General features: G+C 37.4%; 2 protein-coding genes and 1 pseudogene across 9 annotated transcripts in view; 1 reads left to right on the forward strand and 2 right to left on the reverse strand.

Moving 5' to 3' along the window:
* KPNA5 (karyopherin subunit alpha 5) overlaps nt 1-5,235 on the reverse strand; it is a 54,622-nt gene extending 49,387 nt beyond the window's left edge. Inside the window, 1 exon segment of the mRNA XM_057489232.1 lies at nt 4,565-5,235. The gene's annotated coding sequence lies outside the window, so the exon portion shown is untranslated.
* A 2,968-nt stretch (nt 5,236-8,203) lies between these two features.
* Nucleotides 8,204-19,097, forward strand: part of ZUP1 (zinc finger containing ubiquitin peptidase 1) — a 37,003-nt gene continuing 26,109 nt past the window's right edge. For 6 of the 8 annotated variants that reach the window (XR_005032575.2, XM_036925024.2, XM_036925023.2 and 3 more), the window contains exons 1-2: nt 8,204-8,429; nt 9,615-10,185. Coding sequence is in view for 7 of the 8 variants with exons in the window: in XM_036925024.2 (XP_036780919.2) it covers nt 9,630-10,185 (556 nt within the window). In the remaining variant the exon portion in view is untranslated. Of the gene's footprint in view, nt 8,465-9,614; nt 10,186-19,097 lie in introns of all 8 variants that reach the window. The other 2 variants (XM_036925025.2, XM_036925026.2) reach the window with 2 other exon arrangements.
* Nucleotides 16,572-18,943, reverse strand: LOC118932010 (eukaryotic peptide chain release factor subunit 1-like; annotated as a pseudogene).

Genomic DNA, 19,097 nt, shown 5'->3' on the forward strand with positions numbered 1-19,097 from the left:
ATGAATGGATAAAGAAGATGTGGTACATATACACAATGGAATACTACTCAGCCATAAGAAAAGGGCAAATCCAATCATTTGCAGCAACATGGATGGAGCTGGAGGGTATTATGCTCAGTGAAACAAGCCAAGCGGAGAAAGAGAAATACCAAATGATTTCACTTATCTGTGGAATATAAGAACAAAGGAAAAACTGAAGGAACAAAACAGCAGCAGAATCACAGAACTCAAGAATGGACTAACAGGTACCAAAGGGAAAGGGACTGGGGAGGATGGGTGGGTAGGGAGGGATAAGGGGGGGAAGAAGTAGGGGGGTATTAAGATTAACATGCATGGGCGGGTAGGAGAAAAGGGAGGGCTGTACAACACAGAGAAGGCAAGTAGTGATTCTACAACATTTTGCTATGCTGATGGACAGTGACTGTAAAGGGGTTTATAGGGGAGACCTGGTATAGGGGAGAGCCTAGTAAACATAATATTCGTCATTTAAGTGTAGATTAGTGGTACCAAAAACAAAGCAAAACAAAACAAAACAAAACAAAACAAAAGGGCAGTTCCTGTGTGGTAACCTCCAATGAGTTCTACACAAGTGTATAAAAGGGCATATAAAAGTGTAGGCAAAGGGTCTGTTTGTGTCCATACAGAAGATCAAAGCCTAATTGGGTACCCCGAAAATGAACTAAGATACGATATGAAAGAGAACTTCCAACATCAGCACTCTCTGGAAGACTCATGCCAGAAGATGACCATCAAAAAACCCCAACAAAGATCCACGCACTGCTACAGCTGTAGATGCACTCATCCCACCAGTTCCTGGACTTGCCATGGGAATGAAGAAGGAGATATCTAAGCTGGCCTGTGCATACAGTAAAACAACAAATTTGACTGGATCTATACTGTTGGAACTCAACCAAGAATTAGGAGAAGTGCAAATTGTAGCGCTCCAAAATCTTACAACTACAGACTATTTACTGTTAAAAGAACATAAGGGATGTGAACATTCCCCAGGAATGGGTTGTTTTAATTTGTCTGATTTCTCTCAGACTGTTCAAGTTCAGTTGCACAATATCCACCATATAATAGGTAAGTTTTCACAAATGCCTAAGGTGCCTAACTGGTTTTCTTGGTTTCACTGGAGATGGCTGGTAATTACAGATATGCTTTGGTTATGTAACTATACTCCTATTATGTTAATGGGTGTGCGCAATTTAAGTAGTAGCTTAAAACCTATACATGCTGAAGTTACTCTACAAGAAGATATGTCAAAGAAATAATCAATCTTCCCATGTTTTCTTCCACCTGCTACTTCTATAGCTTTTCTTCTTCCTTCCTAATTACAACCCTTAAATAGAATTCATGCCTCATATCAAATTTACCAAGTATCATAATTCTTCCAAGTGTAAAGATACCTCAAGACAAATGCTGGGCATAGAAGCCACAGGGCATAAATATGCAAAGAAGTAAAAAGCTAACCTTTTCAAACAATAAGGCTTCCCTCTCACTTACCAACTTCACATTTCCCTGTATGGCCCCGGAAGATGACTGGTTAGCCAGAGACGGGTAAGATTCCTCAAGGGAGGAACAACCTAAGACAGGCACAGTCGCAGGGGGGCCATCAGGTGAGAAATTGGGGATCAACAGAGGTGAGGCTTAGAACCTCACCCCCCCTGTTCTGAGAGAAATCTTCTGCATACGTGGATGTTTTATTGCCCTTGTCTAGCTTGGATTAACACATAGTCTACATGCACACACCTGATCATCTACATTTGCTCTCTTATAACACTAAACTATGTTTTCTACCTTTATCTTGTATCTACCTACCACTTCAGCATTTTATTAAAAATAATAATAATAAAGAGAGTAATGTGGTATCCACATATAAATCAAGTATAAAAACCAAATGAGTATTCATATTTGAACTGTTTATAGTTCATAATGCATGAGCAAAACCTAAAGTTTCTGTGATGACTGCCCTTGTACTGTTCACTATGTAACTTATTCATTATATAAGAATTTGTTCTACATGTAAGAACTCGTTTGTTATGCCTCAGAAGATTGGAGACTGACGAAAATTAGGCTTGGGGTGGATTAATGATTGTGCATTGAGCATTGACTCCCCTATACAGAATTTTATTGTTGTTAACAACCATTTGATCAATAAACATGAGAGATGCCCTCACAAAAAAAAAAAGAAAAAAAAGAAAAAAAAGGACAGACTTCCAATGGTAAAATAAATAAGTAACCGGGATGTAATGTATAACATAAGGAATATAGTCAAGATATTGTAACAGCTTGGTAGGGTGATAGCTGGAACCTAGAATTATGTATATAAATGTTTTATCACTGTGTTGTACACTTGAAACTAATGTAATGTAATACTGTGCATCAACCACCCTTCAATAAAAAATAATTATTAAAAAAAAAAATATTCCCTCACTCTCATATCAAAATTGGAGCAAAACAACCAATATTTCTAGACTAAACTATGTAACAAATAACAGATTTTGGTCTAAACACAAAGTAATTACCCTAATTTCACTGATTCTAAGATGCACTCCCATCCCTGGTATTTTTAACCTTTCTGGAGTGGGATGCAACTTAAAATCACTGTCAGCCAGGAAACAATCATGAAATAGATGGGCAAAAAAACTATTAAATTGCAGAATCTGGCAAGACCAAGAAATAGCCACCAATGAAGTGCTTTATTTTCAGTTGTCTATGGTATTAGGCTTCAATAAGCATACCTCAAATATTTATTGGGATTTAGCTTCTTTCATTTACTTAAGGCACTGCTTTAAGGACTAAGGACATATGGGTAACAGCTAGAGTCATGACTTGAATACCATTTTTCAGTACCATGGTATAATTAGTTATTTTTAAATACTGTAATATTTGCATACTATATTTTTAAATAGTTTTACTACAAATATATTTAAAAACATTAACATCTAATAAACATTTTATCATGTATTTCAAATATTGTATATTTACAAATATGAAATTTTGTATGAAATATATCCAGGTATTACTTTTAGAAAAAGAATTATAAACAATTTCAATAGCATTACACTGATATTGTATATTAGTATTTTGATATTATCTGAAACGAATACTAAATTACTGATATTACAACTGATCCTGGATTTACATATTAAAAAAAAAAGTCCAAAGCAGGGTTTCAACTTGAGCTTACTATGAGAGATAATTAGTGGTTATCTAGAACGTTATTCTGATAAATTCTGAGGACACACTCAACCGGAGACAATGTTATAATCAACAAGCATTTATGAAGGAAATACAAAATGAGAGGTTGCCATCCCTATACAGAAGAGACAGACTAATGAACTGGTATTATATTGTAAGTAATGAAGTCTGCTAAAACACATGCATTAAATCCTGCAAGAGCACAGAAGACATAGCAATTAACTGTGCCTTAGGGAGCTCTGAAAGTCTTTAGTTATCCCGTCTTAAAGGCTGAGCAAGAATTTGGCAGGGAAGTAGATGAAAAGGAAAAAAGAGAAGGAACAAGCATTTCAAGCAGAGGGAATATATGCAAAGGCAGAGTTCTTCAAGAAGCGTGGAATAAACATGGAGCAGTAAGACACTGAGTGTACTTGAACAAGAGAACATGGGAAAAGGGGCAGAATATAAAGCTAGAAAGGTGGGTAAGAACATACAGGGTTCCTGCAGTCTAGCTGGGAATTTGTACTTATCTGAGGAAAAGGATTAAAGAAATTTAAGAGAACGCTGCTTCAAAACTTGATGACATGAAGACCTGAATTAAATTAGTAGCTGCATTAGAAATATAGATTTGGTTGACTACAGAAACATTTTGGAAACTGACTCATAAGAACTAGAGACCAAATGAATATAAAAAGTACGTAGTAAGCAAGAAACGGGGGTTGAGGTTGACTTCATGGTTTTTAGCTTGAACTATTTCAGTATGATGTCAAAATAAACCAAAACAGAGAATACAGACGGAGAACCAATATGGTGGTTTGTTTGCTTGCCTGCTTGTTTTTGAGATGAAAAAAAAGGAATTCATTAGTTTTTAATTTACATACAGTAAAAAAAAAATCTCTCATTTGGTATACAGTTCAATGAATTTGACAGATTTGACAGATGCACAGGCATATAACCATTAAAAGCAAGATACAGAACAGCTCCAACACCCAAGAAACTCCTATTATGTCTCCTCTCATCCTTTGCCACACTAAGGGTTAGAGTGCCTATTAGTAAAATTACAAGATTGGTACAAAAGTAAAGTGTGCCAACTAGAGCCCTTACAACCAAAAAAGCTGTACTTAAAAGATCTAATGAACAGAGCTGTTGCTTGTTTATCAACAGTCATTTTCCTACAAAATATGTATAGACTGTTACAATTAAGAGACATCATCTCAGCATTTTTTAAATGTCTTTTAGAAGCCCAAGAGTAAATAACAATGCCATATTCTTTTGAGGCTATCCAGTTTCACCGCTTATGCATTACCGAGCAAATGCTACTAGATTTTCATTTTGGGATGGAACTGATAGATTATTAGAGAAGCCTCTAACCCACGCTTACCCGCGCGTCAGGACTGAGCCCTTCGAGGCACCTGCCTCCGGGTGGAAGAGGATAGCTGGCGGCGGTAGAGGGTCAGTCATGCAGGCCCCCAGGACCAAACCTGCCTCATTCTGGACACTGTGGAACCGCTAATACGCTGCCCAACACGCACACACACGCTGAGTCCCAAGAGTGCGTGGCAGCGTTTGACAAGACCATGTACCGTACGAGGAACTACTGAGAAATGGCGAGAGTATGATCTGGGCTGCCAGAAGCTCCTTAGAAGGACCCGAATGCCGATCAGAGGTGCTGGACTCCGCGCTTTCGCGTCCGCCAGGGAGGTCCGGCTGCCACGCCCCGGTCCCCGCTGTCTCCCTCAGGGGAACCCGAGAAAAGCCCTGGCGTGGTCAGGTCCTGAACGTCTCGCAAGGAAAGGGGTAATTAAAAACAGTAGTCGCAGGAATTGGTAGCTCCCAAGGGGATCAAACCCGAAGCTCGCCCAACCTGACCTGTGTCACTCTCACTACCTATTAATGTGGCACTATCTGATGCCCTGACTTTCCAGTCCCGGGCTGCGGGTAACAGCTGGGGTCACCACTCCACCCCTAGCGTTAAAAAAACAGCGATGAGGTTCGCAGCTAAAGATGGCGGCCACCGGCGCCCCTTCCCCGAGAACCCGAAGGTCGGCTCCCAGAAGCCCGTGCACGCGGTGGCGGCAGCGGCTGCACCAACCAGCAGGCGGGCGGAGAGAAACATACGCCCCAGCTCCACCCACCGAAAGAGGAGCTGGCGCCTGCATCTATTCTGAGATTTTAGTGGGGCGGTCGGCTGTGACACACATGCGTCCAGCAGCCCTAGCCCTCTGTGTGAGCTTTCATTCATTCGTTCGTTTGTCCGTTTGTTTATTATTCATTTATTCATTCTACAGCGTAGTGATGGAGGGCCTAATTTGTGCCAGGCACTGTTTTATAGATATTGGAGCACAACTCATAAAAATCTCAAACTCATGGAACTTTTACTGAGGCCCTTTCCTCTTCAGCTTCATTCACTTCTTATATGCTCTGCTCACTTGTTTCAAGCTTTTCAATTTGCCATTTATTTAAAAGTTGGATTCTGTAACATCTATGGATTTTGGACAAAAAGGCAGTCACCGATATGTGAAAAGAGTAACCCCAGATAAAATACTCTGAATTATTATAACACAAGTAATAGCCTTGTAATCCACTCTGGAATTCAACAAACTATTGAGAACAGACTGTTTGCCAGATGAAATGCTAGGCACAGAATATACAAGATAACACATGATTTCTGCATTGAAGAGCACCTGTTTTTCATCTCTTGCACACTTTGTTCTCTTTTCCGAGAAATTTCTTGGGTTATCTTCAAGCTCTCTATTGATAAATATGCATATTTTAATTATATTTTTTAATCCCAAGAGCTATTACCTATTTTTGATTTCGGGCATTAAATATGTTTTGACTTTCTGAAGATATTAACTTTGTTTTAGCTTTCACTTATTCCCCATTTTCAGTCCAAGTAATGTCCTTGAAGTATTTTTTTTTTCTACTTCATTGGTTGTCTCTGTTTCTTCGTTTATTTTTTTCCTTTTTTATCATTTTGGTTTTCATCTTTCCTGCCATAGGTTCTACTCCAATGCCTGGTGATCCTTGAGTTTCTATTCATATTTAAGAGACACTAAAGAAACCAATTAGAAGCTTGGGTATCAGTGTGTCTTCTTTACAGATAATTTTTGACTTCCTTACAGAATGAAATGGGATCTTGACTGTTTTATTGGAGAACTTTCTAAAAATCATTATCTGTAGATCTTTTATCTTGAACCAATGGTTTTCCCTGGAGAATTTTTCCACCTCCTGACTTTGAGGCACAAGTCAGACATCAGAATGTGATGGGAGAAAATTGCTTAGGGGACTTCATAATTCAATGTTTAGCTTTCACATATTCCCCATTTTCAGTCCAACACCTTGGCCCTGACCCTTAGCTGTATATTTCTGACTTCATAGCCTTTCTGGTTCATTTTCTTCAATAAAATCTGTAGCCTTCTTTCTTGGAGGGAAAGCTGAGTCACTGGGTAACCTGGCTGTGGGGGAAATCTGGAGGTAGGGCTCTAACTATTCCTCATTCAGACTTTCAGCAAAATGTTCCTCTTTTCATGCCCAAATTTAAAATCTTTTTCAAATGTACCTGGTCTTTAATTTCTGAACATTTCCAGAGTTCTGATGTATGAACTGACTTGCTTTTTTGTTGACTTCTCTTCTTAGTAAGTTAGTTACTACTTATCCATCCTTTTCTAGCTTTCAAATTTTGTTAAAATCTTATTAGTGTTTGTTATTATTTTTATTCTGTTATTTTAGTAGATTTTGAGAGGCAGGGAATATAAAGGTATGTGTTCAATCTGCCATGTTTAACTACTCAACTCCCAATATACTGTGCATCTTCAAATCATGCCACTCTTCTATTTAATTATTTCTATAGTTTTCTACAAGGTTCTGTACGATTTGGCTCCTGTCTACAACTTTTACCTCATAATATAACCATTCTTCCTTCTAGAACATTATGTTCTTTTTGCTCCAGCCTTAGAGACTTTTTAAAATTATTTTCTCTACTTGGAGTACTTTTCTTTGTTGGTGCAAGGTTTGTTCAACAGCACATTAACCTCCTCAGAGAGACTTTTTCTAACTACAATAGTCCTCTCTATAAACAACTCAGTTTTATTTCCTTCATAGCACTTATATCAGTTTTGTGAAAAATAATAAAGGGAAACCTCATTAAAGTGGACTGGGAAACTAGAAGGGAGAGTCCTACTGATTTTCATGTCAATCACAGTAAGAATTATCAATTACAGACCCCAACAGAAGAATTTTCAGTAAGATGGAATCATTACTAACAGGCCCACGAGGGAAAGATATACATTACATCTCCTACAAGAAGTTGACTACCTCTGCAACACAGCCAGTGAAAACCCCTGAAGACTTGCTTTTTCCCAGTGGGCTTTCAGGTTCAAAACTTCCAACTTCTTTCCAACTTCCAAAAAAGCTGTTCCTCTCCCTTTGTTTGTTGCACTGGAAGATGTTTGTTACCATAACTGGCATGTCCTGAATTGCAATTCCCTGCTATTCCTAAATAAACTTGTTTTTGCTGATAAAATAACTAACAATTTTATTTTTAAGGCTAACAGTTTATTTACTTGTTCATTTTCTCTCAGACTCACAAGAATGTAAGCTTTAAATGTGGCCTGAATTTTTTGTGTTTTGATTACTGCTGCAGCCCCAGTTCCAAGCACCATGCCTTTCTAATAGACACTCATTAAATATTTGTTAAATGAAATAAGGTCTGAATCATAAAAACAAGGTATGGTGTGATTTTGTAGCCTTGAGGCACGAACCTTAGTTATCTTCCATCCATCTGTGGAGCATAGTTAGCATCATTATATGTATCACCCAAACAGCATATAAACCCCTTGTTAAAAGGTGTTATTGTGGACTTATGTAATACCTTAGTCCAGAGAATTCAAAAAGTCCCTAGAGCCTAGAGTGTCTCCTAGTAAACTAGAGGTGGGAAACCCGAGGAAAGGATATCTGAAAGACTACGACTCCCAGAATGCGCTACGACCCAAACGCATCTGGAGCAGGGCATGCTGGGAGTCCTTCCCTTCCGTGGGGACGGAGGGAAAGGTCTTTTTTGAATGTGAGGCTGGAGGCTGGAGCTCTGTGGAATCGCTGGTGCTTTTCGTGGTTAACCGTGAATCTCGACATACACAGGGCCTGCCTCACTTCTTCAGGCGGGGAAAGGTAATCAACGCCACACGCGCGCTCCTCTGTCGGCAAATCAGCTAGCGTCAACGGCGGGACCCGAAGAGGAAGCCAAGGTTAGAGGCTTGTGGCCGCCGCGGCTCTCCGAGCGGTTAGGAACTGAGGGTCCTAGTCTTCATTCCCCAGACCCAAAGCCTTGACCCCGTTGGTGTCCCCACTTGTTCGGTGCCCTGGCTAAGGCGCTGTCGCGACATCTGGGCCGACGGCCATGCAGCACTCCAGCCCTTCACGGGCGTACGCACCCTGGCACCTCTGGTACCGGCCTCACATTTCTTACCCATCTGTTCCCATCAAAGTGTCCGGGAGTCTGAGCGTAATCTTGTGTGTTTAACCGTGTCCCAGCATCGGGGAAAGAAAAAGCTCTGCGTGTGACGCTTTGTCCACTGGGGGTTGGAGGATTTCCTTCTAAAATTAGAGAATATTTTCACTTCTCTAAAGGGAAAGAGAAATAAGGACAACGTATAGAGTTCTTATACAGCTAAATTTATTTAAATGCTAGGAACAGTTTACTTATTTCCCTTTTCCTTTTTTTAAAAAAAATAGTTCTTAGCTGAACGACGGTCTGTAGTAAGAAGATTGTGGCTGTGATTGCTCTTTAAAAATAATTCATTAGCAAAATCACCTTTTTGTTGGTAGCCACTACTAAAGTCTATGAAACCAAAAGTGACTGCTGATGTAGCACAACTCATTATACAGACTGAACCTCAAAGAGGTGAGATGTCTTACCTAAAATATGAAAATTGAGGCTATCCAGCTCTCTTGACCCTGGAATCTGCTCTTTTGTACTGTTTTCACTCTGCTCTTACTCTTTGGGTTGAGAGTACAGCCTCCAGAGCGTGAATGGGTTCACATCTTGACTAACCCTTTTCTGCCCACCCACTCAGTGCAGTAAGTACATTGAAAATTTCTTCATGTAAATCTGGTTTAAAATAACAAATATATTTGTTCAAGTCATTTTATAAAATATACTTCCTTTTTCTTCTCTCACTTTCTTTTTTTTTTATTAAGGTATCATTGATATACACTCTTATGAAGGTTTCACATGAAAAAAAATGTGGTTACTGCATTCACCCATATTATCATGCTCCCCCCATACCCCATTGCAGTCACTGCCCATCAGTATAGTAAGATGCCACAGAATCACTGTTTGCCTTCTCTGTGCTACACTGTCTTCCCCATGATCCCCCCCACACCATGTTCCTCTCACTTTCAAACATAAACTGTGTTATGTTCTTTTCTAGCTACCCGAATGTATCATGCTTTCCTGTGATATTTGTGGTGAAACAGTAACCTCAGAACCAGACATGAAGGCTCACCTAATCGTTCATATGGAAAATGAAGTTATATGTCCATTTTGCAAGTTGTCAAGTGTGAACTATGATGAAATGTGTTACCATATTGAAACTGCTCACTTTGAGCAAAATAAACTAGAAAGAAACTTTGAGAGGATCAACTCAATACAGTATGCAATGTCAAATAACAGGAAGGACAACACCCCCCAGTGTAGAATGGAAGTTAATTCCAGTATTCATTCAGCTGGTGCGACTAATCATCCAAAAATTTCAGCTCAAAGTCAGCCTAAGGATAGTATTTTAAAACATAAAGCCTTTTATTCAGAGAACTTAACTGTATCTACAAAATTCCTGAAATGTCAGAAAAAACAGTGCGACCTATCCAAAATAAAAGGATCAGTTTATGAAACAATGTATAGTCCTGAATGTCCATTCTGTGGAAAAATAGAAGACTGTAGTCAAGAAATGGAAACTCATGTGAAAACTAAGCATGCCAATATTTTAGACACTCCATCAGAAGGTAAAGAGTTCATTTTATATAAATAACAGTAGTCTCAGTTTAATATGTTGTGTTGTAAAAGTTGGTTTGTAATTCAGATTACAACAAATGTGGGTTTTTTAAAGTTTTTTTTTTGATATTGAGGTATAAATATACAATCTTACATTGGTTTTAGGTATTGAATACAGTGGTTCAACAGTTACCCATATTATTAAATTCTCACTCCAACTAGTGCAGATACTATCTGTCAACATAGGAAGATATAACAAATGTGTTTTTAAATTCAGTTTATATGTATAACATTGTTCATTTTCCATTTCTGCAGTATAAAAATAATAATGGAAAAGAATTTTGATGCTAATATTAAATGTTTCAGTTACATTGAGAGTAGTTTTAGAACCTTTTTTGAGGAGAAAGAGTCCAGTTTCCAGAGGGCATATTTTATTTACCACCAACCCAATGGCATCTGGACTCTATAATTTCCTGTTATTGAGTTCTAGTTTGATTCTATTATGATCAGAGAACACACTGTATGATTTCAGTTTTTTTTAAATTTGTTGAAACTTGTTTATGGCCCAAGATATGGTGTATGGTCTAGCATGGTACATGTTCAATGGATGCTTGGAAAAAGTGTATTCTGCTATGGTCGAGTGTTCCATATTTGTCTGTTAGATTGTTTTGTTTCATTCAGATCTTCTATAACCTTGCAATTTCTGTCTAGCAGTTCTACCAGTTATGGAAGGGGTTGGTGAGGTCCCAAATTATAAATTATTTTTTCTTTCATCTCTATCAGGTTTTGTTTCATGTGTTTGGAAGTTCTTTTGTTGTACATTTAGAATTTAGACATCTTTTTGTTACTGTTGAGTTTGAAGAATAATTTGAATAAATAACTTAGGTATAAGTTCTTTATCAGGTATGTGTTTTGCATATATTTTCTCCATCTGGGGCTTATCTTTTCATTTTCTAAACATGCCATTCACAGAGCAGAAGTTTTTACTTTTAATGAATTGCATCTTATTTGATTTCTTCTTTTGTGTATTGTGCCTTTGGTGTTATCTCTAAAAACTCATCTCAGACCCAAGGTCACCTTTCTTTTTTTTTTTTTTTTTTTTAGATAATTATTTTTTATTGAAGGGTAGTTGACACACAGTATTACATTACATTAGTTTCAGGTGTACAACACAGTGATTCAACATTTATATACATGATAATTCTAGGTACCAGCTATCACCATACCAAGTTGTTACAATATTTTGACTATATTCCTTATGCTATACATTACATCCCGGTTACTTATTTATTTTACAATTGGAAGTGTGTACTTTTTTTTTGGTTGTTGTTCCAAGGTCACCTTTCCTATGTTACTTTCTAGAAGTTTTATAGGTTTTGAATTTTATTTAAATCTATAATTCATATGAGTTAATTTTTATAAAAGATGTAAGAAGACTGTCTAGATTCATTTTTTTTTAATTAACACTTTTTAGAGCGGTTTCAGGTTCACAGCAAAATTGAGCAGAAGTATAGAGAGTCCTGTGTACCCACTGTCCCCATATACAGTTGACTCTTGAACAACTCAGTTTGAACTGTGCAGGTCCACTTTTATGTGGATTTTTTTTCCCAATAAATACATAATATCTGCAATTGGATTTAAGGCAGCAGATTCTAAGGGTGTTGTGTGTGCTAAAACGGAAAAGGAAAATGTTGTATGCATCAGCCATACCGGGATCAAACCTACAACCTTGGTGTTGTTAGCAACCACTCTCTAATCAACTAAGCTAAATCAGCTGCCTTGGGGAAAGGTCTTTACTTACGTATTTTAAAGTCTGTATTTTATATTCAACTGAAGTCAACTGGTGTTTTTCTTTATAGAGGATTAAGAAATGTTTGTTCTTCTATAAAGAAAGGGAAAAGAGAAGTCCCAGCTGATGGCATAGATGCACCATGCTTTTTCCTGGGAAAACTGTCTTCAAAATGACCAGAGAAAATTCAGATAAATGTCCCCACTAGGGCTTCCTTCCAAGTACTCTGAGAAGGCCCAGCGAACACAAAGCTGCTCCAAGTGTGACATGGCGATGAGCAGATCACAGAGCCACCACAGTGCAGGGCTTGGAGGATTTGGCGTCTGTGTTCAGGGTGCAGATTCTCTGCTCCTGGAGACCATTTCAGGCAGGTCAGCTCTACCTGGAGGCCTTGGGACCTGGAAATTTGCACTTTCTTGTCACCTGGCCTCGAGATGGTGTGGCCAGGTTCACTGTGACCCTGAATCTGTAGCTGCATGTTTTGGGCCTCTGGCTCTGTGCTGGAGAAGTCATGGATCTGGAGCTTCAGTGCTGCTTATGGGATACTTGGCATCTGAGTGTGGGGTTGGGTTTTGCAGGGTTAAAGGACTGTGGGGACTGCCCCTCTCTAGAACCTCGCACCTCTCCCCATCACAAAGAGCTAAGATTCCCCAAATCCATGACAAGGGATGTTGAAACCAGGGGGAGTTCAAAGTCAGGCTGTTACCAGGACCAGAGGAAAAGGATCTGAGAGGAGCAGTGGAGCCAAGGCCTGGGTTGGGCAACTCAGAGAAAGGAGCTGGGAAACCTTTGCCCCTTTGAAGTGCACCGTCCCATCCAGGGCCTGATCCACCTGCAGGTATCCATCCTGGCAGGGACTGGTAGAGAGCTAATTCCTCTGTTTGCTTTTTTTTCTCTGTTGGACTCTACAATTTTCCAATTTCTTTTCTACTCTTCTACTGGCTGTTGCATCTGAAGTTAATTGACCCATTTTATATACAGGAGGCTGTAAGTAGTTAAGTTTTTGGGGAATGAAAAGTTATATATGGATTTTTGACTGTGCCCCTAACTCCCTGGGCGTTGTTCAACTGTCAGCTGTATTTACTACCTCCTCCGCTATCAGCATCTATACCAAGTAGAAAATTCATTTCAGGTGATGAACGTACATTGACATATCACTCAATGTCCATAGTTTACATTAGGATTCACTCTTGGTGGTGTATATTCTGTAGGTTTGACAAATGTTATACAGAATCTGTAGTTGTTAATACAGAATAGTTTCATTGCCCTAAAAGTCTTCTGTGCTCCACCTGTTCGCCCCTCAGTTCCCAACCCCTGACAGCCACTGGTCCTTTTACTGTCTTCATAGTTTTGCCTTTTCCAGAATGTCGTATACTTGGAATCATATAGTAAATTTGACTTTTCAAATTGTTGTCTTTTACTCAGTAATATGTGTTTATGGTTCTTCCTTGTCTTTTCATAACTTGATAGCTCTTTTCTTTTTAGTCACAAAAATAGTCCATTTTCTGGATACACTACAGTTTATCCATTCATCTACTGAAGGACGTCTTAGTTGTTTGTAAGTTTTGGCAGTTATGAATACATCCATGTGCAGGTTTTTATTTGGACAGGTTTTCAGTTCATTTGGGCAAATACCAAGGAACGTGGTTACTGGATTGTATGAGGAAGTGTGTTTAGTTTTATAAGAACTGCTGAAGTCTTACAAAGCATCTGTGCCATTTTGCATTCCCACCAGCAATGAATGAGAGTTCCTGTTGTTACATATCCTTGGCAGCATTTAGTGTTGTCAGTGTTCCAGATTTTGGCCACTCTAATATGTTTCTAGTGGCATCTTTTTTTAAAATTTGCAACCTCCTAATGACATAAGATGAAATCTTTTCATATGCCTATGCCATATGTATGTCTTCTTTGTTGAAGTGTCTATGAAGGTCATTGGTTTACTTTTAATCTAGTGTGGTTTTCTTGTTAATTTTTAAGAGTTCTTTGTGTATTTTGGATAACACATTTTTATCAAATGTCTTCTGCAAATATTTTCTCGCATTCTGTGTTGTCTTCTTGTTCTATTGACATTGTCTTTTGCAGAGCAGTTTTTTATTTTAATGAAGTCTACTTTGTCAGTTTTTTCATACATTGATTATACCTTTAGTATTGTATCTTAAATGTCATCACCATACCCAAGGTCATCTAAATTTTCTCTGATGTTATTGTCTAGAAATTTTATAGTTTTGTATTTTACATTTAGGTCTATAATTCACTTTTCAGTTAATTTTTGTGAATGTTGTAAGATCTGTGTCTAGATTCATTTTCTTTGCATGTTGATGTCCAAATGTTCTAGCAGTATTTGTTGAAAAGACTATCTTTGCTCCATTGTTCTGCCTTTCCTTCTTTGTTCAAGATTGGTTGACTGTATTTGTGTTGGTCAATTTCTGGGTTCTCTGTATTGTTCCATTGATCTATTTATCTGTTCTTTTTCCAGTATCATGTTGTCTTTGATACTGTAGCTTTATAATAAAAGTCTTTAAGTCAGGTAGCATCAGTCCTCAGACTTAGTTCTTCTTCAGTATTGCATTGGCTCTTCTGAATTTTTTGCCTCTCCATATAAACCTTAGAATCAGTTTGTTACTATACAGAAAACTTGATGGAGATTTTTACTGGGGGTGCTTTAAATCTGTAGATCAAGTTGGAAAGAAGGGACACATTAGCAATATCTAGTCTTTGTAAGTGAACAAGAAATAGCCATTTCTATAGTTCTTTGATTTCTTTCATCAGAATTTTATATTTTTTCTCATGTATATATATTGTCAGATTTATTCTTAAGTAGATTTATTCTTATGTGTTTCATTTTTTGGTCTTAATTTTCCTGATTATGTCTTTGAGGAATTGGTCCATTTCATTTAGGTTATCAAATTTTGGGGCATAATTGTTCATAATGTTTTTTTATTTCCTTTTAATGTCTATAGACTGTGTAGGGATGGCCCCTCTTTTATTTCTGATAATTAGCAATCTGTGTTCCCTTTTTTTTCTTAGCTTGGCTAGAGGTTTACTGATTTTATTGTTCTTTTCATAGAAGCAGTTTTGGTTTCATTGGTTTTTCTCTGTTAATGTTTCATTGATTTATGCTCTGATTTTTATTATTTCTATTCTTTTGTTTACCTTGAATTTAATTTGTTCTTTTTCTAGTTTCATGAAATGGAAGCTTAGCAGATTGATCTTTCTTTTCTCCTAATACGTGCATTCAATGTTACAAATTTCTAAACAGTGCTTTCACTGAAATTCACAAATTTTAAGTTGTATTTTAATCTTCATTTAGTTCAATATGTTTTTTAATTTCCCCAGAGATTTCTTTGATGCATTGTTATTTAGGCATTTTAATGTTCAATCGAGGCATTTAATTTAGGCAATTGGTGAATCTCTAAGTGTTTTGGGATTTTCCAGCAATCTTCCTGTTTGATTTCTAGTTTAATTTCTGTGTGGTCTGAGAGCAGATGTTTAATTTATATTCCTTTAATTTCTTAAGGCTCAATGGCCTCAAATATAATTAGTCTGTTTTGGTGAATGTTTTATGTAAACTTGAGCAGAACGTATATTATTGTTGGATGTAGTTCTGTAAGGGTGTTGATTATATCGAGCTGATTGATGACACTGTTAGTTCAACTAAATCCTCACTTTTTTCTGCCTGCTGGATCTGTCCATTTCTGACTGAGAAGTGTTAAAAATTTTCTAACTGCATAATAGCAGACTTAACTGTTTCTCCTTGTAATTCAGTCAGTTTTTGCATCATGTATTTTGACACCCTGTGGTTAGGCACATAACACATTAAAGATTGTTATGTCTTCTTGGAGTATTGAATTGTTTATCATTACATAATGTTACATTTTATCCCTGATAACATTTCTTGTTCTGAATTCTGCTCCTTCTCAAATAATATAGCTACTCATGCTTTTTAAAAACTTAGTGTGGACATACATCTTTCTCCGTACTTGTACTTTTAATCTGTATGTGTACTTATATTTAAAGTGGGTTTCTTACAGATAGCATATAGGCAGGTCTTGTTTTTTGACCTACTCTGAAATCTTTAATGGATGCATTTAGATCACTCATGTTTAAAGTGATTATTCTTATAGTTGGATTCTTCTTATATAGAATCCAATTCCTCTTATATATTTAATTCACTTATATAGAATGAAGTGATTATTCTTATAGTTGGATTATTCTTATAGTTGGATTAGTATCTATTATATCTGTCACTATTTCTATTTATTGTCCTTATTCTTCATTCCTTTTTGTTGTTGTCTCTCTCTTTTTCTTCTTTTGATGGTTTTAATTGAGTATTTTATATTATTTAATTTTCTCGCTCTTGGAAAAGACAGTTCATGCATTGCAGTCTTTTGACTCTCACTTGGCTGTGTAAGAATAGGCCTGGAACGCTCCCCTCATGTGGAAATTTCTTTACGTTTCAGACAATAATTTGTACTCCTTTGTTCTGCTTTAGCGAATGTGTCTTAAGTCACCTACATAACCTTACTGGTCTGTCTCTCTTGCAGGAAGGGGATGAAATCCTTTATTAAGGAATAAGAGATGTGTGCATCAGCTGCTAGGAGAGAACCACTGGCCATGGCCCACTGATACTGAAGTTGATCTTGCTTTATGTCTTCTCTATGTCTTTCTGTATATTTACTATGAATAAATTGCTTTCCATAACCTGGTTGTATAACCTGGTTGATAACTTGGTTAAAATGGTGCCTTACAGTTTTCTCCACTCTAGAGTTGCTAACTTTCACTTTTCATATTTGTTAGAAGCAAGTTATTAGGCCTATTAAGGAAGGAGAATTAAGCTCCACCACCTGGACCAGGGACTATCTGCATGTATATTTTTAAATTATTGTTTCTGACCGATATCATTTTCCTTCTCTCCAAAGAACTTCCTTAAATATTTCTTGCAAGGCAGGTGTACTGGCAATAAATCTCATTTTTTTGTTTGAAATTTTTTTTTTATTTCACCTTCACTTTTGAAGACTACAGAATTCAGAATTCTAGGTTGGTGGGGTCTTTTGCCCTCTGGAAACTTTCAATACTCACTCCCTTCTCTTACTACTTACATGGTTCCCAAGAAGTTGGATGTAATTCTTATCTTTGCTCCTCTGTACATGAAGTGTTTCTTTCCTCTTCCTTCAATATTTTTTACCTTTGATTTTCTGCAGTTTGAATATGACATTCTTTGTAGTTTTTTGGCATTTATGCTATTTGGTGTTTTCTCAGATTCCTAAACATTAATTTGGGGAAATTTGCAGTCATTATAGCTTCAAATACTACTTTTGTTCCTTTCTTTCTTTCTCCTGGTATTCCCATTACATGTATGTCACAGCTTTCCCACAGTTTTTGTATATTTTCTTCTTCTATTTTTTTTAGTCTTTTTCCTCTTTACATTTCCTCTTGTCATCCTTCAGCTCAAGCCCAGAGATTCTTTCCTTAGCCACGTCTAATCTGCTAATGAGCCCAAGTGGCTTTTTTTTATGCCTAGCATTTTTCTTTTTTTTATTTTATGACGTCACTTATATTACTTTAGCAGAATATTTTTGCTTGTATGTAGAAGGCTTGTATTTGTATTCCATAAAAATATAAGAGCAACCAATTTCATTATCATCAAATAAAAGCAAAAACTAGGTTACTTTCTAACATTACTCTGAAGTGGCATTTAGGGACTTAGTTATAGGCTGGGATGCTGACACCATGACAAACCAAAAGGTAGGGTTGGAACTGGTTTTGTTTGGGTTTTCTTTTCACTACCTGATGTTCACGAATTAAATTCTGGAAATGGTCCAATGTATGGCAGGTTCTCTTTGGATTCTACCATGCGTTTACTCCTTGGGTTGGGTGTTGGAGGGTGAGGCACATTTTGCAGGACCTATGTCAATTACCTAGTAGTCCTCAAGGTCCAAGACTTCATTGTCTCCTCATTGGTATTCCATTCCCTGGAAGTGTGCTTGGTATTGCAAGATACCTCTAATTCTGCCAAATCCTTTCACAAACTGGGATCCTTATGATTTATCTGTGCCAATTTTCAGTGTAGCACTATATTTTTTATAGTTGTTAACAAAGCATTCCAGCCAGGGTATGTTCTCAATTAGCTGATATTCCTGTCCTGTCTGTGAAATGAGATTTATTTTTCTTTTGTCCTGAAGTTAGGAAATTTTCTTCTCTTCTTGGTAATGAAGAGCATATTTCATTATATCCAGATTTTCACGAACTATTAATAATCCTCTACAGCTTTCATTCCTAGAGCCTTTAGTGTGTCTTCACCTCCAAGATAGTACTTGTCTGTGTCCTGGCTGATTTCATGAAAACGTTGTTGAATTATTTCTTCTTTTAAGTGAATTTCACCTTAGAGAGGACAGCAGTAGATAACTCATTAGCTTGGTTTCCATTTTCATCACCACTGGATATATCAACTAATTTAAATAATTTGATTACAACCACTGATCAGACATACCAGATTTGCTCACAGTTTTAAAGTTGGTTGACTTAGCTAAAATGAGATCAGTTACATTCAGTTTGTTGGGAAAATAAGCAGCTGCACAGCAGTCTTGGCTACTTTCTCAACATAGTTACTCTACTTCCAAACCAGGCCTTATGTATGTGTAGATTGCTCAGTGCTTTCATTCTGCACATCTGGGTCCTTCTTTGTAACCAGTGTTGGCCAGGACTTGGTCTTGCAGAGGTACCACTTCTTCTGCCCTAGGCAGGCTGCACTGATGTGCCTGCAGGGCTAGTTGATGGATGCAGATTTTCTACCTCCTGCACCCAACTGGACAGTATGATTGTAATTCTCAACTTTTTGCTAAATGTTTGAAATCTGCACCTAACCACTTAGTTTGGAAGGTGCTGATCTTTAACTCCTGAAGTCCATATCTAAACTGGCCCCTACTTACCATTTTTATTTTCCTTGTTTTGACTACAGATTTGAATACGATTATTAACATTTTCTTTTATTGTAGTGGCAAGAGGTTTGTGCTTATTGCTCAGTCTTTCATCCTGACCCTACAAGTAGAAAAATAGCTTTAAATCTAAGTACAAAGAACTTTAATTTATTTAATAAGGTTAGTGGTTAGTAGACAATCTTTATCTTGGGGTGAA

Source organism: Manis pentadactyla, chromosome 12 (assembly GCF_030020395.1).
Source record: "Manis pentadactyla isolate mManPen7 chromosome 12, mManPen7.hap1, whole genome shotgun sequence".
Lineage (NCBI taxonomy): Eukaryota > Metazoa > Chordata > Mammalia > Pholidota > Manidae > Manis > Manis pentadactyla.